Genomic DNA, 20272 nt, shown 5'->3' with positions numbered 1-20272 from the left:
CTTGCATGTGTTGAGCTCACACTTTCCCGGCCATGTGTGTACATGTGTCTACGCTGGTCGTGACTTGATGTGAAGCGCATGCAGACATCTCCACGCTGTAAAGCACGCAGTTCCTCGAGTCACTCACCCGCCCTGTGCTTGCCTGCGTACAAAGCACAAACACGACTATTCTAGACATGTCCTCGTCCGAGAGGCCCCCGTTCGATTTCCATCTAGGTGTCTCGGTACTTGTTTGGTACGCGACGATACACAACCACATTTGTTCCATCTCGCAACGGCTCATTGTGCGGCTCGAGCGTATAGCCTCCCAGCTTGGGCGCCGCAACCCACCAGATAAACCAAGACGCAACCGAGGCAGCCAGCACGCCAATGCCGACGACGCAGTACAGCCAGTACGGGAGAGGCGGCGTATCGCCCAGTCCGCCAGGCGGGCGCAGGAAGGGCGCCACCAGTTGAAACGCCTGACCAACCATGTAAAACGCAGCAACCGGCCACCAGACCCTGAAGGGCCTCGAGGCAGCTGGATTCTTGTAGCGTAGATAGAAGAGGCCCGCCACGACGAGGAAGTTGATGACAGCGCCTGGGTAGCCCTCGAGGTCGACAATAAAGTTGTACGCATTGCCAAACGGGATGGCGACGATGACGATGAAGGAGGGAATGAAGTGCAGAATGAGACCTGCGGACGGGGAACCAAACGGCCACCCGGACGCCCAGAAACGCGGGAACGGAACGACACCCTCTTTTGCCAGCTCCTGGTTAACCCGGGCCTGGGCAAAGGTGACTGTCAAGACATTTCCGAATGCCGAGAGCGCGACGAGGACGCTCAGCGCCCTCTTGGCCGCTGTGCCAAACACCTTGCCCATGAAGTAGGACGCAACGGTGGTACCGCTCTGGGCAATCTCTTGCGGTGTCGCAGCCGCGAAGTATGCCACATTGGCAAGGAGATACAGAACGCCGCAGGTGGCGAGACCGAGCGGCCCTGCGACTTTGATGGTGCGGACTGGATTCTTGATTTCGTTCAGAACGTACATGGCGTTCGACCACCTGCATCCCAGCGTTAGCCACGTGGATGTATGAGACGGCTGGATATGTACATGCAGGGGCACGCTTACCCGCCATAGGAGTTCAAAACTTTAAAGAGCGCCGTCGCGTAGGGGTTTCCGGAAGTTGCAGAGTGTGCAAACGCGTTTCGAAAGCTCGCATGCGGATCCTTGATGGCAGATACACCACCTCCCAGGACCACCCATCCGGTGACCACAATAAAGAGCAGCAAGACGACCTTGAGCATGGTGAACAAGTTCATGCCGTGAACGCCGACCCGTGGAAAAAAGGCATGGACGAGGGTGATGGAGACGATGACTGCGATGGCGATGCCGCGCTCTTGCCATTCGGTGGCGCGGTGCCCGGCGGCGACGACAATGTTGGAGGCGAATACTATGCATCCAGAAGCTGCACCATGTCGAGAATATTAGTCGCCGTGATGCCAGGAGAGCCAGGTTGGGATTCTGGCCGCGCCCTCACCCGTGAACCCCAGCGCAATCGCCTGGACGGCAAAGACGGTGGTTATCAACATCCTTGGGCGGCGATAGGCAGCCTCGAGATAGACCTTCTCTCCGCCGCTCCTCGGAATCATGCAAGCAAACTCCAGCCAGACGCACAGCCCGGCCAAGGCAAGCAGGAGGCCCAATACCCAGAGCAGCAGGGAAGCTCCCACACTACCCACCCCATGTACGATTGACGATGGGGTAGTGAAGATGCCGGTGCCGATGATGCGTCCAATGCTGCCAGATGACAGAGCGTCAGAGATTTCCGACGGCCAGAGGGCAGTCTGCCGGGAGAACACTTACATCAAGGACGTGGTGCTGAAGACGCCGAGGTGACGTCCCAGGCCGCCGGCAGTGTATTGCTCGAAGTTCAGGCCCCCGACCCCTTCTTTCAGCTCCTCGGTAGGTTCGAATCCGCAGCCATCACCGTCATCTGTGACAGTCCCGGGTTCGGCTTCGGCTTTGGACTGGTGCTCGAGCTCGCCAGCCATCTTGGGCAGAGTTGGAGGGAGGGAGGAGTTACGGGAAGACCAAAACGACACATGTAGGCGACCACCATTATGAATTGTATCCTCTCAACCACAGGATTGCTCCGGGTTTCCGACGAATTGAGGCTAGTGCAGTAAACTCGGTGCCTGTCTGTTTTGCTCTCCCGAGGCGTCTGTCTCACGCGCACGCTGTGGTCCGTACACCGCGATAACAAGGTGATACTAGCTGTGTGCGGATCTGGCCGATGGCGTCATCGCAAATAATGCCATCATTGGCGAATCCTACGCTGAGCGGGACTGATGGCAGGAAATTGGAATGGGGCCTTGCCGGGAATGACAGACTCCTGCATACTCAACCGACGCCTTGCCCATCTCCCTAGTGCGACTATCGATGCGTCTTTGGACGAAGTGCGTGGTCGTGGTCGTGGTCGTGCTCGTGCTCGAGTCGGTCAACGGAAGACAGTTCCCTCGAGTAAGAGATTGTCTGATGACACAACCTAGACACGTCTCTCGAGTGGAAGAGTTGTGTGTTTGAAACATGACCAATCAGCAACATGGTCGACATGTTGAATCTCGCCCCGAGGGCCAACAAGTTGTACCTTTGACCAACGCATGAGAACTGCAGCTGCCATTACGGGCAAAACGCTCACAAACTCGACCGAGCCAGCACACTCGGAAAGGCGCCAGCAGCGAGAAGCACCGCGAACAAGTCGTACACAAAGGCCCGTGCAAAGTTGAACTTGATCCGTCCTACCCAAGCATTCTGCTCATCTCTCTCGCGGTCACCAGACCACTGAGACCTGGCCTCGTAAGAACCACATCCGCAGCAGATTTGGCCGCATCACTACCCTCATGCATGTAGACACCCTCGCGAGGGCCGTTAGCCCAACAACCACTGGGACGGTTTCAGGGAGGACCGTGAACGTGTCACCGTATTGACGTAACCGCACATCAACAATCCCGCTTTTCGACGTCTCGCCTCTCACAGCTAGAACAGCAGTCTCGGCTTGCAACGCTCTCACGGAGATGGATTCGACCGCCTTTGGATGGCCAAGTGCTGCAACACATCTCCCACCCTTTATCAACGCGACAAGGAGAGTCTTGCTTCGAAGACCTGCTGGTCAGGCGGGGCACCCGGGCTGCCCGATATCTAAGTGATATCTCTGGTCCTCGCTACCATCGTGCAGGTAGTGACCGAGCGCGGATATCCTTGGACGGCATCGTCTTGGCGTTGGACAAGTTGCATATCGGCGGGAGAGAGGCGGTCGGCACAGACTCGAGTTATGAGACTCACTTCTTCGATGACAGCCATGGAGAGAGAACCAGCAGACTTGGCAGACTGTGTTGTGGGCTTGGAAGACTGCGCGGTGCTTTGGATTTATATGTCTTGCTGTTGTCTGTCCGCGGGCAGATTATCTTGTCGACATGGCGCTTGGTCGAGACTCGATTGGTCGCGGGAAAGTGGCAGGTGCCCGTCACGGACGCACCTGCCGCCTACGCCGCCGATATTGAACTTGGCCTCTCCTCGCCGCCTGCATTGAAGCCAAGTCTTATTACACCGTCGCCGCATCCTCGACAGTCAAGCTTTTTCGACAGACCGGTCCTGTATGGTCGGGGCAGTAGTCATCATCACCCCTCCAGTCAATGACGATTTCGTCCTTGGCCAGCCATTGAGTACCGCGCCGCACAGTGAACAGCCGAGACCGAGCCTGATGAAACCGAAGAATACGTGCTGGACAAGCCAATCTGATCTTAAACGCTGCCTGACAAATTTGCGAGATTATATTTGTCCCCCAACTGGCTGCCTCATGCAACAGCAACAAGGCGACACGAGTAGACAATGTCCCGGAATGAAATCGCATAGAGGGTGTGAACACACGTACAAAGTGGCCTTTAGTAACGAACATGTTTCTTGACTGAACTTTGCTCTGTCGATTTCAGTCAATGTTGATGACAAGGTAAAGGTGACGAAAAGTACCAAAGTAGAATATTATTTTCCCTCGTCGACAGTCTGCCCTCGAAGCATCCATCCTCACTGCCGGGCCACCGAACTATGGGTCCCGAGCGGCGCCGGCGCAATTGCCTATTTTGGAAAGAGCTCATGCCAACTTCGCCGCCGGCAAAGCTGGAATCAATATAAATTTATCATTAGTAATATTTACTATTGGATTCTTATTTCAAATAAGTGCGATGCCTTTGGTTCTGGTTTTTTTCTGTTCAAAAGGCGTGTGCTAGCTCTACTATAGAGCAGCACGATATGTAAACTGGCAACGGATACCTGTCGCTGCGCTGCGTGATGCATCTTCATATCGCTCTCTCCTGGGAACCTACAGTATCACGCCACAAGTTTTGGCCGGGCACAGCACGTCCAAGGGCTCCGCTGTGATGCTTGCAGATTCACATCTGATGCAAGTCTGCTTGGAACCGGCTTGGGGCCAACAGTCTCGGACTTGTGATTCATACGAATCGAGAGATGCTCCATCTGTTTCCGGGTAGCGCTCGTGATATGTCTTCTGCTGTTCCGTCAGGGAAAGTGGAAGTATTTGGATTGATGATGACCAGATCGTCTTTTATGCAAGGTACTGGTACAACGATGGGATGGCAAAGCCTGTGTGGGAAACCCCGGCAGCGATTTGTCGGTGTCGGCACAGTAGCAGGCATGATAGATAGCCTGGGGTGTTCCTATTCCCGTCCACCTACATATCGAACAAGTCAAACTCTCTCGGGTAGTTCCTTCGTGGCAAGCCAGAGGTTGGCACAAGCGACTCAGGCGCGGCGGCGACTTTGGTAGGTGCTACAGCATGAAAAGTTGAGAGACTAGGATTTCTTTCTCTGCATTCTGACCTTGGTATCCCTACAATTTGCGTCCACCAAATGCCAACAGCGCCAAGTGCGGGCGTCGACTCGTCCAACGACCAAACCCCAACCTCCGACCAGAAATGTCTTGATGACGAGTGTCTCGATCAACACCGCCGGGACCAAGCACAGCAGTCGAGTGGCCAGAACTGCGCACGGGGATGCTGTCACCGCTATGTCGCCTTGTACGAGATACATGCCGCCGGGTCCCCGTCGCCACGGCTTGTTCGTGTCGTGCCGGCCACCCCAACTGTCCCACTGCGAGGAGAGCCTCCCTCTTTCGGTGAGTGCCAAGAGAGAATAGAGAATACACATAGATATACAAGGGCCCGGGGATCTGCGAGTCCCCAATTGCCAATGTATTCCCAATGAGCCGGTTCCCCTCGGGGGCTCATGGGCCGGTGGCACCACAGTTTCGTGCCAACCCTAGATTTCGTATCCGACAGGATTTTGCGTTCCTCGTAGTTTTCCTGAATCGCTGTTTGCAGATACGACAAGGCCAAGCCTTGATGGCAAGCATGGCGTCAACATGTGACAATGACCAGATTTGTTGACCCCCTTTTCCACGCGGTTAAATACGAACTGTTCGCCCCGTCGGCGCATTCCACCTGTCCTTTGTCTTCGTATTCTCGAATAAGTGTATGCATAATACATTTCACTTGCTCCAAATTCGAATGCATCTCACATTGCTTCCGCTCACATCCCTCGCAGCATCGGCCGCCGCCGCTGCAACGTCATCCAGAGATGCCTCCCGCCCCCAGCACTGGCTCTACAGCAGCCAAGTCGACGAGCTCGCGCTCAAACTCCTAGACAACCCGGCCCTCGTTGGCGTCCAGGCCCTGTATAGCTGGAAGTCCCTCGAGCCCCGTCAGGACGAGTACGACTTCTCCGCCATAAAAAGCGACATTGCGCGCGTTGGAGAAAAAGGCAAACGGTTCTGGGTGCAGCTCCAAGACAGGAGCTTTTCTCCCGCCAACGACCCCGTGCCCGAGTACATGCACGCGGCGCAATACAACAACGGCAGCGCGCCGACCTGCGACGGCGAAACATGCGACACCGACTTCAAGATCGACGGCTGGGCGGCTCAGCAGTGGAATCCCGAGGTGCGGAAGCGCTATCAGGCGCTCCTGGGCGCCCTGGCACGGGAGCTCGACGGCGACATCGTCGGTCTCAATTTGCCCGAGACGGCCATCACAGTGAACCAGGGCGACTACAACTTCACCAGCGAGGCGTATTTTCGCGGCCAGCTCGAAAACGCCGCCTACGCTGCCAAGGCCTTCGGGGACTCGTACGTGGTGCAGTACGTCAACTTCTGGCCCGACGGGTGGAACGACGCCAACGGCTACCTCAGTAGATCCTTTGAATTTTACGCCCGTCACCAAGTCGGCGTTGGCGGACCAGATCTGATCCCCTTCAAAGCCGCGCAGGTTGACAATTCGTACCCCTTTATTGCCGAGTATCACGACAGGGTGCCCATTTCTGTCGTGGCTGTTCAGGAGCCCGATCTAGACGAGGTGAATCCTCGTACAGGAATGAAATTCACCAAGCAGGAATTCGTCGACTACGCAGATAATGTGTTGAAAGTGCGCATCATCTTCTGGGCCACGGCTTCACCTTGGCTAAAAAGCAGCTAGAGAGCACCAAGTACTGGTTACTTCTGTCATGGACTCGAGCTGAGAGCTCGGGACCATCCATCTTGTTATTTGCAGGTCCCATTCCGGAGTCTTGTCGGGGCCATCTCGGGGCCACACCAGATGCACGTCATGAGAGGCAGGGTATATAGCTACAGAAGAGGTGAGTTTTTAGCTAGCAGGAGTAACGCTTACGCGCAGCAGCCTGAAAGGCCAGTTCTTTGCAACTTCTTGGAAACATTGTCTGTGACGACAAGACCTTGGCAGATCCAAAACTCTTAGGCTGAATGATATTATTGCTCTCTGGGGGGTAAATTGATATATCAACTTTCCCACAGATACCGCCTTTCGTGTTTTGGCCTGGTTTCCACAATTCGTTCTGCGCACACGTAAACAGCCAAGGTAGTCGCAGCACTCAGAATTGGTGATCTGCGAAGGCCAAGGTGATGGAGCTGTCTATGAGGCGTAAGGCGTACACTGGTGGTATCCCGCCACCATGTCTGCTTCTCAAGTTGCGCCCTCGCAGAGACAGGGATTTGGGACTTGGAGGGTCCCCATCTATTTCTATTTGTGAGCGTCATTGACTTTGATATTTCGCGTGAAAACTAATACTCCGTAGTTGAGGCTGAATTACGTTGCAGTCAACACAGCTGCAGCAACGGGCCATGAAACAAACTCTTGTCGATTCTTCCGGGTGGGGTCGCCTCCAGATTAGGTGTCGCATAGCATATAAGGTGGTCTACTCACAAAAGTGTGGCGTGGGCCACGCCCAACTTTTGGTGTGACAATTAGTTCCATCTGGCGACAATATCCAGTGGTACTCCGTACAGAGGGGTCCTAGCGAATATGGGTGTTTGGTTGGTCTTGATCCATGGGAGTCGGGCGGCCACTTGCTGTCGATTCACACAATGTTGTTCAGGTGATGCATGCGTCTCTCTCGCTTGGCTGTGGCGCTCCCCTTTCGATAGTGTCCATTGTCGGGTGCCGGACTCACGAGACCCTACGAAGTGTTGATTTGACTGAATAAACGTCTCCATGCGCTTGATCGTGCAATGCTCTGGATGTGGGATCGTGTTGCTAGTGTGTACATGATTTGCGCTGCTGAGTCCAACAACACCATCTGGCAAATGCGCGGCATGCGTGGTATTTCGCATATGGGTCGCCTTGAAACGAATATCAACGGCTTTAAGCCGAGTGTTCGCGTTTTGGTTGATCCGTATACAGCTTGGTTAACCCAACCCAGTGAAGTCACCATCTTCATGTCATCTCAAAGGCCGCCACGACATCTGATGGTTCGTCCATAGTCGAGCCGAAATCTATGCTGTCTGGAACGGCAGCAAGTGTGTATGCTGCGCTTGCTATTTATTCGTAGGCTTCCTACTACATTGTGAGAACAACGACGTTCCGCCGGGCAGTCACGTTGATGGAATGTGCGCCATTATCGAGAGCGGCTTGTGATGACGAGAACCTTATTATGCTCTTGAGATCTCGATTGGCCGCGCTTGTTTCGCCCAAAATAGAACCAACATCACGGGCAGGCCCGACGAGGGGACCAGAGGAAATGAGAGCCGCAAAACAAGACTACCGGGGTGCATTATCGGCGAGGCGGGCGGACTGTGTAAAGAGAAACCTAGGTGGTGGCGTTTTTCGACCAGAAAGCAGATCCAGACTAAAGGCGACCGAATGTACTCTGATCAAAGAGACAGGATACTATATTATCCATGTAAAAAAAATACTTGTGTCGAAGAGTGAACATGCTGAGTTTGCATAGATTTGGGAAGGCAGTCCAGCCTCTGGGACAGACAAGGTATTTGTGCTATCGTAAGAAGATAGTTGCCATATTAAATAACGCAGTATTTGAAATCGTCTGAAACACCTCCAAGAGACCCCTTGAGTAGGGCAATAGCGACGTGTCTGTGGTTGAATCCTAGTTGAACACATCTGGGCTTGCGAGGCTCACAGCCAAAGGGCAAAAGTGTGTGCGTGAAATTCCACGCGTAAGACCTGCAGTTCAAAAACCGCACTTGGAAAGGGTTGATTGGTTTCTCTGAGTCTCTTCTCACGGAGATCAGGGTAATTCACAAAGACCTGTGTCTCGGGTGGTATGGCGGAGGACTAGTGCCGCATCGCCACGCATTAGAACAAGGCAAAACTCGCCATCCGCCGTAGTCGAGATCGGATAGCCTACTCTTCAGCTTGAAGTTGACGGTGGTCGGAAAGGATGGCGATCTCAACAAGACATCGAGCCAGCCCTTGAACATTTGCCATTTCGAGCAGGTCATCATTGTTGGTACGTCCGATGGCTGAATAGTCACCTAGTCGATCCGGTGGCCGTGGTTTGGTTCTGGTGAACCGTGACGCAAGTACGAAACTGCCGCGTGTCGGAGGCTGGCTGCTGGATGAGCCACTCTACCACATCTGTGGGCAAGGCGTCAGCCGCTCGCTCCTTCTGTCTGGACTCTTGGGTACCCAGGCATTATTGGAGCCGCCGGCCGCCCCTTCCCCCAATCACGCGGCTGGGACGGCTGGGAGTTCGGGACCCTTGGTTCCTGTTCCCCGCCAACCGCCACCCACAACCCCCGTGCATTCTTCCGCCCTTTCACACCCACTCACCCGCGGAAACCTCACATCCCAGCCCGGCACCATCATAGCACATCATCAAACCTGTCTTTGTCGACACGTCACACCAGCATATCAAACGCAATACACCTGAACACCCCAGCGCTCTACCATCTCTCGTGCATCTATTGCGTAGCCGTTACTTCTCTCTATGCTTCTCCCTACATCCGACTCCATGGTCTTCTTCAGTCGCTTCGACCACTATTAATCCCCCTCTCGAACTGCCCGAAAGTGACCTCATCCCCTAGTCCCCAAGGCGATCCTGACTCTCGGTCCGCACGAACCGAAGGCAGTGCTTTCGACGTCGCTCAATTGACTCAGGGCAGCTCTCTTTCTCTCCGAACCGCGACGCCCGGTATCCGCGATCCATCCGCCACATTGTCCGAGTTACAAGACGCAGCTACCGGGCCTTCCGTGTCCTCCAAGTTGGAGTTTGCTGAGCCCGCTGTGCATTGCGAGTACGAGCATAAGAAAGCTTCGCAAGAACACGCCGACGTCACCGCAGCCACCACGGAGGACGAAACCGAACAGTCACCTCCGCCGCAATATCCCGCCTCTGAGGCGTCTTCCTCTCGCCCTCCTCCCTTCTCTTCACTCTTTGCGCCGCTTATCGACGCCGCTGGTGAATCTTCTAGCAAGTTTGTTGGCGCTGCATCAACACAAGCCTGTGCATCCGGGTCTGTAGCTGCTCCTGCGTATTCTAGCAGCCCGTCGCTCCAATCAACACCCTCCCAGCCGGACGGAACATCTTCGAGAGCTTTCTACGATCCAGTTGGGGAAACCAAACGAGCTCTCCCCCAGGATACAAAGGCAGAGCTTAGTCGTAAGGACGAAGACACAGAACCGCCTCCAGCGTACTCAGAGGGCGACAGTCCTCTCCACGCATTCACATACGTCATGTCAGTCGCGGGAGGCGCTGCGAGCATCATTACTCAGGTCCAACAAGGAGGGCCACCCATCAATGCAATTGGAGGTGAGGGATGGTGTAATCGCACAATTCTTCAAACTATATTAACCCCTTTTGTATAGATGGCGGGACCGACGAGACAATTGCAATGGACCTTCGGTACGTCACTGCTCCAATAACTACACGCTACCGAAGCCTTCACCCCTGCTAACCGATGAATACAGTGGTACTAAATTTGTCCTCTCGCGAGAGGAACTCCTAACGTTACCAGAGTTTGTTTTGCTGTCCCTGTTTCCGAATGGACTTTTCCCAGAGGGCCATATGAACGGCTTTTCTGAAAGTGATGCGGTGCAAGTCGATGTGCGTAGTACCGACCTGGTGAAATTTGAGATTGCTGCGTCATATTGCTAGAAGCTGACCACTTATTTAGTATGATCCGGTGTCTTTGCAATACATGCTGGACTTTTTTAGGAATGTGGCCCAGACAATGCCCGCTGAATCTTCGCCTGGGGCGTCGCAGGATGGGGAAGCTATGGCTGGAGAGCCCCTCGGATCGCGGGACGATTCGTCTAAGCGAGCAGGCATCATTGTTTTGAGGGAAGACTTGGACTTTTACGTAATACCCCCGAAAGCGGACATTGGCCATCCAGCTATGATTGAGGTCAAACGTGCAGCCGCTGAAGCATTGCAAAGACAAGATGGCATCTTTTCAGGGTTGAAGCGAAGCGATGAGCCCGGTACCACGGAAGCGCACCTCATCGAGATGCTGACAGCAGGGTGAGTCTTCATGACGCCGCGGCATGTGTTTGTCGAATGACTAACGGATAATCACCAGGGGATTCAATCACGATGACACATGGGGCCATCGAGCTGGTGAACCAAACAAGGCCGTCATTTGCAGTTTGGCATTGGCACGGCTGCGCAGCGATATCAGAGGCAGCGACATGGGAACAAATGCTGTGGGCATGGCACAGAAGTTGTTGCTCTTTTGGAGAAAACCGGCGAGGAGGTGCTGGTGGGAGGGCGTCGAGCTGGACAATGTCGATGGCGTTCAAGGGAAGCTCAAGGTCTGGATTCGACGCGTCTGGACACTGGAGATGAGCGTGATTGGACTTTGCTAACTCAACTCTGGCCATGCCAATTGTGACGAAGCCCGAGTGGAGAATAAAGCAAGTTCAATACCAGAGGGCCTGTACAAAGCATAGCACTTGTTTGTGGGGTTGATATAGTTTGCTTACGTTTGCAGGCGTCATCCGGAGTGGTGTGGGCTGAGCACCTGAGCGCAATTCGCATCATAGGGTCGGGTCGCTCGCTCACCTTTTCTTTTCCTTTGTTTTGATAGCTTTATGGGCGTTTTCTCTTCTACTCTTCTACTGAACGTTTTGTCATTCAACCAACATGTATGCAGACTATCCGTTTCGTTTGTTTATTTTTTTTTCTATTTTTTTTTTTTGTTGCTGTTCTTGTTGCTTGCTTTTTTCCCCATATTGGACATTGAAGAACGACACAGGCAAACTAGATGGCCGTCACTAAGAAAGAAAGATGTTTATAGTACAGAGGATTGATGCAGGTTGTGGCGTATCCTCGTAAGCAGAAAGCCTCAATCCATGATTTAGCTATTCCGCGTGCTTGTCTGCATAACCCGTCTCGCCATCGATTGCTTTTCCCTGGTGTCATGACAGTCAGCTCGGTTCATCCCGGTCGGCCTACAATTAATCATTGTACGCACAGCCCGTCTGGCCCTCCTGCGATACGACTGCTACACCGTCAATTGATGGGAACGGAGGACGAGGCGAGGTTGCGGTCACGCACATCATATTACTGAGCTCCTTGTCTTTTCTGCCTGGAAACGCCTTGCAAAAATTGCGTCAAAGTAAAAAGCGGTTTATCCCGCTGTCCCGCTGCCCCTTGGCCATCACTGCTACACCGCCCTAAGCCCATGTTGGGCCGACATGTTGCATCCTTCACTCTTCAATCGACTTGACGCATTCCCACTCACCCCGCAGGTTCTCCTTCCATAACGAGACCTTGTTGTCCGCTCCGCTGACCGCGAGAACGTTTCCGCTCAAGGACCAGCTGACTCGCCAGACGGGTGCATCAAAGTTGAGGACCTTTGAGTCCCATTGGCCGTTGCTGGAAGGGTCTGACGTCCAAATGCGCACTGTCTTGTCTTGGGAAGCCGAGGCAATGTACGATCTTTGCAAGACAGTGGGTGACCAGGCAACATCACGCACCCAGTCGCTGTGGCCGGTCAAAGGCTCACTCTCCTGCTTGTATGACTGCGAGGCGGGGTCGAACGACCAAATCTTGAGGACGTTGTCGGAGCCGCCAGTGACGAACCGTCGATTACCAACGGAGCCGGGTCCAGGAGCACTGCTCACGATGCTGCCGGGCGTGGTGGCGGGAGCCCATGAGACCGAGTTGACTCCCAAGCCGTGAGCAGGAAACGTGGCGTGGTCGACAGCAGCATCCTTGAACTCGAGAACGCTCACGTTGCCGTCGGACGATGCGGTGGCAAGAAGGCAGCCGGCTTCGTGGGGAGACCAGGACACTACGTTGACGGAAGCCTTGTGTACGGGGAAGTCGTAGATTCTTTGCCACTGGTTGTTCTGGCCTTGCTCCTTCCAGATGAACACCTTGCCGTCGTATCCCGCCGATGCGAGGATGTTGCCGTACTTGGGATGCGCCCAGGACACGCACCACACAGCACCTTCGTGGCTAGGAGCCGACATGAAAACGTTAGCCCACATTCTTCGTGCAGCCAGGTCGTTTCGTTCCGGGCCAGGAGCAGGACCCGTCGTACCCTTTCAAGGTCTCAGTCAACCGCTGTGACTCGCCGTCGATTTCGAAAATCTTGATGGTGCGATCGCTAGAACATGTAGCGAGCTTGCGGCCGTAATAGTCGAGGACGGCATCGTGCTATCGAGGGTTAGTTCATCCCGGCACTGCAAACAAGGGCCAAGTTTGTGCGTGCGGCGCGTCGACAGGCAACAGGTCAGGGCGCCCGCTGGAATCTAGAGGATTGCAATGAGATGGGCATACAATCATGTCGTCGTGACCAGAGTTGGCAATGACTTGGGCCGCCTGTACCCGTCCACGTTAGCACAGCTAGCAAAGCAAAGCTCACACTTGGGCAGGTCGGCATCCATGCTTGAAGCTGGTGGCATGCGCTGAAGGGACGTATAGTACCATTCTGAGCTAGTAGAGCGTCCGGCTGTCGACGCCGAGCTGCAATTGAGGAAAAGAAGATGCGTGGGCGAGACGGATGGTAAAAGGCGAGGGTCGTGATACGGAAAGGACACGGTCTTGCGTCGATCGGTGGACAGCGAAGTTGGCCCAGCCGCCTCTCCTAGCCCTGGCAACTTTCCCCAGGCATGGTTTCACGTGATTCGATACTTGAGCAGGTCCCCAGGTACGTACATATCCAGGTACTCTGCACTCTGTACTCCGTACTGTGTACTCCGTACGTCGTACCGAATTGTGACACTGCGCTGGACGAAAGAAGTTGGTCTCTAGGCGTTCAATCTGACGCTGTGAGCCGTCATTTATTCGTTTGGCCATAATGTCCATTGCAAGCACTACTCGGAGGTAGGTAAGTTACAGTGGCACCAGACAATGTCAAGTACCTAGGTAACTTAGTTACGTACTTGAAATAAATAAACAAAAATCGGGGGCTCTAAAAGCCGGTGCCACTTGAACAGGTTCGTCGAGCTGCGAGCCTCGGAAGCTACCGAAAGAGGCAGCTGCTGCCCGCGATCACAGGCACACCGAAACCGCAGGCACAGGTCAAATGCTCCATGTCTCCAGACCTGTGGGGTGGCGCACCTCGGCCACACGCATCTCAACTCACGTCTTGCCGACCATCATCCCGCCTCTCAAACCTCTCAACGCGGCCGTCAGTCGTCACCGTCAAGCTCTCGCTCTCCTCGCATAGACTGTGCCGTATTGTTGCCATCGCATTCATCCTACCATACATCCCGAGTGCGTCAAGCCGAAGCCGAAGCCGAAGCCGAAGTCGCATTCTCTCCGCCATGGCAGACGCTTCTTGTAGCGGCCCGTCGCCATTCAAGCGCCTGGTAGACCACCAGTCCCGAGATGTCAGCCATCACCAGGATCGCCTGGTTGACCGATCTGCTGGCCAGCCTCAGGGCGTATGTTCTCGCCTTGTGTTTCCTCCTGCCGTCCGGACCAGCTACTAATCTGTACGCCTCCAGTCCTTCCGATCTGCTCGTCACCAACCCCCCGGGCAAGACAGCTTCGGCACCTTCATGGACGCAACGCCATCCACCCTCGCAGGCTTGTCTCGCGACCCGGCAAATCGCTTAGCCGTCCATGCAGCCGCTCTTCAACAACCTGTCGCGCCCATGCATCCCCGGGCGGTATCCCAACAAGCCAGCGCATCACCTGTGCCTGATGTCAGCAACTGGGCGGCAGACTTCAGCCGCTTCTCCGGTCAGCAGCTGCAACATCCTACCACAGTCGCTCCTTCACCGTCTGTACAAGTGAATCAACAGCCGACGCAAATGAATTTCCAGTCCGCCTTCGGCCAAGCATTCGGGGGTCCCAGGTACGCGCCCGGCGCAGCATCTTTCGTGGGATATCCACACCCCGTCGAAGCTGATTTCGGCAAAGAAATGTCCCAATGGATGTCGAACCATGGCGCCGGTGGTAACATGTCCAAGGTGGACGCTGCAATGGAGCAAATGGCTCGCGAGCTTGAAATCAACGGGGCGTCTCTCCCTGCCCAGGCAGCATCTACGACTACCCAGAACATCCAGCAGGCAGAATCAAGCTCGCGCTACACTGATCTCGAGACTCCCGAAATCAGCAGTCTATCCCTTCAGGAGCCAGAGTCGGACCAGCTCCCCGCCGCTGAGGTCGAACAAGTCATCCACGACGAGGCCGCGGCAAAAGGGAAATCTGCCGTCTCTGAAGCGGCGGAGCGCCTCCTCGAATCAGTGCAGCACGAAAACGGCGAAAAGTGGCAAAACTCGGTATTTTTATCTCTCATGCGGGACTTCCGAGATGGCCGGAAAGACATCGTCGATAACGAGATCCGCGCCATGCAGGATGAAGAGCAACCGTCGGACCATCAGCAGCCAACGACATGACTGGCTTCAGGATACCCCCCAACACACCGCAACGCAGGTATACGTGTACAGCAGTCAGCCTTGGGCGTGGATGTCGCTCCCGCCGAGATGCCCTGGATCCCACAAGGTACGCTGCAGCCCATGCGCCCCATCAAGCCACTCGTGTGTTGTGCGCAGCATCTGGCCGAGACGCCATTCTACTGATGGAGTCTGGCTTTTTTCTCTTCCCAGCCTCGTCCCGCGAGCCTCAGTCAGCCCAGCTCAAGGCCCGTATGTCGCGTCAACCTGCCAAGAGTCTGAGCAAGAAAGAAAAAACGCCGCAATGCATGAAGCATGCATGCTAAATGGGGGCCGAAATGACAAGCATAGACTAGAATTCGCCTCGTTCTCATGTATAAATGCCAATGGGGGGGCAGATTATTCATGCATGGCGGGAATAACAGGAAACCTGAGCCAGACAGACATTTAGTTCACCATCAAGTGAAAATGCCATCAAAGATGACACGCCAATTCACTGTAAGAATTGTATTGATTCTTGTCTTCGCCTGATTTACCCTGACACCCTATTGTGTCTCTTCTGTCCTCCGCTGTAAAATAATAGCCTCATCGCTCTCGCTTGTACTATTTACCCTTGAATGCCGCTAGGCACTTTATCACGGATACAACCATTGGCACGCCATCTAGAGAAGTAGGAAATGATCAAGCGCTTTGGATCCTCCTTTGACGGCGGAAACGTATCAACTCGCGTCAAAGACAGTTTCCTACACATATAATTCGCCTCTGCGAGTTCTGTACCACCAGGAATGCTGGCACCGCCAAAGTGAACGTGGAAGAACGGCTGGCGGAGTGACGACAGCGACGAGACTCCAGGTTCGACGTCTGTGCGAAAGCATCGTGGACGACGGTTTCCTCCCCGCCGGAGCGTCACATGAAGACGTGCACATGTTTTGAAGGATACAGGATCCGGACGAGCGGCATCATTGCTCGTAGCAACGAGCCGACGGCACGACGGCGTAACAAAATTTCAAGTCGCCAACGCAGAATACAAACGCCATTGATGCATCCGCCCATAGTGACAAAGCCATCTAGACAGCCAGTATATATATACACATGTGGTTTTGAATTTAAATTTGTGAAAAAGGAGAAGCCGGGGGAGGGATATCGACAATATCAAGTCCTGGCGAATTGAGCGCAGGCTGATCCCATCACGCGCCCCAGCTACTACTGGCTATACAGACCATGAGAACGAGACGCAGCCGCAGGGAGCAAGTTCCACATCCCTACCCTCCAGAGCGAAAAAATCCGTCGGATGACTCGAGTCACCGAAACGCCGCGTGATACCCGCCTTGGCAAGCTTGCCCACTTCTTGGATCACAAAGGTCACGGGTTTTCCATTCTGGAGAACAGGTTCTCTGTCCTGGCCATCATTGGTGATACGATATTGCGTACACGTTGCAGGGGCGTAGTCATCGCTGTAATGTGCGCGTCTCTCCACGACTTTGACTAGTTTGGGATACGGGTCCTGGAATGTCGGTTGCCCACCCGATGGTGATGTCGGTGTAGGAGAGAGCGTACTTACCACCGACTGGTTCGGATCGGATGTTGTGGTGGTTTTGAGTGGTGTGGATGTCTGATTGGGGTAGACGTAGATTTGAAGCGAAACGTTGGGCCATGTGCATGTCCAGGGCTTGTCACCTTCCACAACGGCCATCCCCTTCCTCGAGAAACGCGAGTTGACAACGTCAAGATATGAGCTTTCTGGGTGGTCCCAACGTCGCTGAGGGCTCGACGAGCCAGGAGGTGTGAGCTGACCTTCCGGAACTGTAACCGTTTTGTTGTATTTGATCTCGAGAAACCAAGCCGGACCTCGATTGATTTCTTTTGTGTCGTTTACCAGTCGCATAGGCTGGAAGTCAGGTATGTTTGGAGGCTGAGTTCCGTACATAAACTTGGAGGCTTCGGGGTCAAAGGGCCGCAGATTCATGGCATAGTGTGAAATCTCCGTGCCGCCGTCGTATTCGCTAACGTTCATCGAGTACCAGCGGAAAGGCATATCACAATTCCAGGCGCTAGTCTGCTCTGAGTCCTTGATACAGGACTTTGGCGCCTGAGACTTGTCCATTGGCGGAAGGGAATAGCAACCCGTTGCCAATGGAGGCAATCCCCGCGGCAGATACGGCAGAAATACGACGCCACTCGGGCTTCGCTCATTTTTATCGAATTTCCTGAAAATATTCGAACGTCAATTATGTAAGGCGGTGGGGAGAGCCAAAATATCATGTGTCGACTTACCCTTTACCCTTGGGATTCGAGCCATTCTGTCTGGTCACAATCGTGCCGATTACCGTGCCCATTACGACTCCCATGACAACAATTCCGGAAAGCAAGAGACAGATTGCCCAGTACGGCACAACTCCGCAAAATTTCTTTTTCGCCCTCCGTTGCCACTTGCTCGGGCTTGGCTTTTCCACAAAATTGCGGGCTGCACCATTAATTTCGTGACGGCTTTCCAAGGAGGCTCTGCTGCGAATCGAAGATGTGGTCCTCCGAGGGGAGCCAGCTAAATCTTCTGTAGAGGAGAACTCAGGATTCCGAGTAGCAAGACCAATTCCACCAGCACCTGGTATAGGCTGAATTCGGCGTGAACCAGTCAGTCCAATTGTTCTGGCACCAGCCCCATCTGTATGATTAGCTGTTAATTTATGTTGAAAAGGCTCTTCGGGATAGCGTGAATACGGTGGGAGCTCTTCCATATGGCCGAGCGGCCCAATTAAATCGCCTGCATCCTCGCCATCGGGCCCAATCTGCCTGCGGTAGCTGTTCCCCATGCCATTGAAACCTATGGGGATGCGCTGCTGCGTAGATTCGTCGGGAGTAGTAATGTTTTGGGTATATAAGTCGTATGGATGGGCAGGGACCCGGGTCTCATCAAGTGTCTCCGAAGAAGGGCTGGTAGATGAGGTGGCATTGCTGTACGTCCTCTGCGTATACAGTTGATACGGATGAGACGGCTGCGTGGAACCCTGATATGGACCACCACCCTGGAAGGAGCTGCTTGGCGAGGATGATTGTACTACATGAGCGGACTCCAGCCCATCATTTCGAAGAGTCAGGGTATCGTGGAAGCGTGGAGGTTTGGACGTGCTTGACGGTCGGTTCAAATCGGCAAGGCCCTTGACTGGACTGAAAGCAGGCGGCGGAGGTGATCGGGGAACATTGGATAAATGAAATCGAGTTGGCAGAGGTGATGGAGGCGGGTTCGTTCTCGGGCTCTCTGGTGAGTCGTTGGCTACCGGCCGGAACCCGTCGGAGACGGCATGCGCTGCCAAATCGTATTCATCATCGCCGACAGTATTCTCTGCTGGCACTCGCCTTGATCTCCTAACTGAAGCCCTCCTCTCCGACATTGAGTTCCCATCAGCAGCATGCATGATCGCAGTATGAACTGGGAAACGGCGGGCGGCCTGGATCCTTTGGCACCAGCTGGTGACGCGAGTCACAAAAGAGCCGCAAGAAGCAGCGCTGCTTCTTGCTCTCCCAGGGTGTCGCGCCGTCGAATCTCGACGCAGACACCGTGCTGACCAACGATGAACCAATACGATGCAATTACGTTGTGGTTGGTCGCGATCGAGGTGTCGACTCAGTCCAGGAAAAGGTTGGTCGTGCAGGGAATAGACAGTGATCGATTGAAGGTCTTAGCACGGTAGGCGGTCAATATGGCGATACAAGGCAATGGCGTTGATATTTCATCAATATAGAGGACACGGCGGACGTGTTTTGTTGGTTGTGAGGGCTTTGGGCGTGCTGTGCTTGATGACAGTGATAACGTTGGAAGCGTCTCTGAGCAGGTGGACCAAGGACTGACTATTGGGGGATCTCGACACTGAAAGCTGAAAGGGGAGGCGGAGCAACTGTTCGCTGGCTGGTGCTAGTGTCCTGGTGGGGGGCCCACCAGGCGGTTCGCTTGGCTGAACACACACTGGGCAGAGCCCGTATCGGAGACGGACCGTGGGAGGCATGCCGAGCAAGGGGCGGAGAAAATGGGCACGAAAGAGGAGACGCCATTGGCTGCCTGCCCCATGGGCCCCCACCCAGTGCTGGGGCCAGGAGGGGCCGCCTAAAGCCTGCTTGCTCGGGATCCATTCAATGTTTCCTGTTGCCAGTGAATTGCACACCTCGATGCTGTCCTTCACCAATGCGGATAGCATGCACGCCCAATGATCACCCAATGATCCAAGATTCGAGTGCTGGGCTCGCCTGACGGAGCTTGCAGAAAGCCGTCGGAACGTTGCCAGGCCTTGCCCGCTGGCTGACCTTGCGATGGAGGCCGTGCTGGAGGTCGAGAGCACAGGCACAAGCACAGCATGGCAAGTGTTGTACGCACCGCACCACGTTTCTCAACTATGAGCAATCTCGTCTCTAACGGGCTTGAAGTGGTGGTGGAACGGATCCGTCGAGACTGTCCTTCTAGAGCGGGCGTTCCCTTGGCACTGATGCTGATGTGAGACGGTGTCGAGTCAATACCTACTGCATACCATACTACAAACAGAGCGGAGAAGGTTACAGAGTTGAAGCACGGATTGGTCTGGTGGATTCTTTTTTTTTTCTTCAATCAAGACACTAGCTGACGGGTCACAAGAATAAGCGGGCAAACACACAGATACCGCGTCGTCCGGACATTGTTATATCATCGTACCTGGCACACGGACCATCATCACCTCTTGACGTGTGTCATTGTCAATGAGCGTGCCACTGTGCTTGAAGAACAGACAGGACAGACCGAACTGCGTCGGCCTCTCTCAGACAAAGAGAACAATTGAACACACGAGAGGTTGATGGCGACAGAAGCACCTGGACGGCTGGCCTTTTTGAGTGGTGCGAAGTTGATACCTGACCGCTCTCTGGGCAACCATGCTCATGCTGGTCGACGCCTCGCTTCAATGTTGGATATGATGGCTGAAACCAGTGTGTGTTGGTCCAACAAAGCTGAGATGTGATCAAGGTTGGCTGGCTACTACGTACTAGTAGTTAATTAGTAGTTACCTGCCTACGGAGTACCTAGGTATGTAAGTACGTAGTTGGTTCCCGCCCAAGCTTACTGTACAATCCTTCCCAGACCAACTTGCTTCTGTTTCGT

General features: G+C 54.3%; 6 protein-coding genes across 6 annotated transcripts; 3 read left to right on the top strand and 3 right to left on the bottom strand.

The window, feature by feature from the left end:
• Positions 1-212: 212 nt before the first annotated feature.
• MAM_02754 (high affinity methionine permease) lies at positions 213-2035 on the bottom strand (the record flags this gene model as incomplete). The annotated part of the gene is made up of 4 exons (XM_040821553.1): positions 213-1044; positions 1113-1449; positions 1522-1781; positions 1848-2035. The coding sequence occupies 4 exons, from the start codon at positions 2033-2035 to the stop codon at positions 213-215; spliced, it is 1617 nt and encodes a 538-aa protein (XP_040680122.1).
• A 3527-nt stretch (positions 2036-5562) lies between these two features.
• Positions 5563-6522, top strand: MAM_02753 (uncharacterized protein; the record flags this gene model as incomplete). The annotated part of the gene is made up of 1 exon (XM_040821552.1): positions 5563-6522. The coding sequence occupies one exon, from the start codon at positions 5563-5565 to the stop codon at positions 6520-6522; it is 960 nt and encodes a 319-aa protein (XP_040680121.1).
• Positions 6523-7571: 1049 nt separating this feature from the next.
• Positions 7572-11166, top strand: MAM_02752 (peroxin 20; the record flags this gene model as incomplete). Its single annotated transcript, XM_040821551.1, has 7 exons — positions 7572-7811; positions 8689-8809; positions 8993-10111; positions 10168-10204; positions 10270-10405; positions 10476-10822; positions 10881-11166. 7 exons carry the CDS (start codon positions 7572-7574, stop codon positions 11164-11166), a joined length of 2286 nt encoding a protein of 761 aa, XP_040680120.1.
• An 843-nt stretch (positions 11167-12009) lies between these two features.
• Positions 12010-13237, bottom strand: MAM_02751 (protein transport protein SEC13; the record flags this gene model as incomplete). The annotated part of the gene is made up of 4 exons (XM_040821550.1): positions 12010-12763; positions 12849-12964; positions 13088-13129; positions 13175-13237. 4 exons carry the CDS (start codon positions 13235-13237, stop codon positions 12010-12012), a joined length of 975 nt encoding a protein of 324 aa, XP_040680119.1.
• Positions 13238-14076: 839 nt separating this feature from the next.
• On the top strand, positions 14077-15156 carry MAM_02750 (peroxin 20; the record flags this gene model as incomplete). The annotated part of the gene is made up of 2 exons (XM_040821549.1): positions 14077-14196; positions 14260-15156. The coding sequence occupies 2 exons, from the start codon at positions 14077-14079 to the stop codon at positions 15154-15156; spliced, it is 1017 nt and encodes a 338-aa protein (XP_040680118.1).
• A 1207-nt stretch (positions 15157-16363) lies between these two features.
• On the bottom strand, positions 16364-18542 carry MAM_02749 (uncharacterized protein; the record flags this gene model as incomplete). The annotated part of the gene is made up of 2 exons (XM_040821548.1): positions 16364-17360; positions 17428-18542. The coding sequence occupies 2 exons, from the start codon at positions 18540-18542 to the stop codon at positions 16364-16366; spliced, it is 2112 nt and encodes a 703-aa protein (XP_040680117.1).
• Between the last annotated feature and the right edge of the window lie 1730 nt (positions 18543-20272).

Source organism: Metarhizium album (genome assembly GCF_000804445.1).
Source record: "Metarhizium album ARSEF 1941 chromosome Unknown scaffold_5, whole genome shotgun sequence".
In the NCBI taxonomy this organism is placed as follows: Eukaryota; Fungi; Ascomycota; class Sordariomycetes; order Hypocreales; family Clavicipitaceae; genus Metarhizium; species Metarhizium album.
This window is presented reverse-complemented; position numbering and strand designations above follow the sequence as displayed.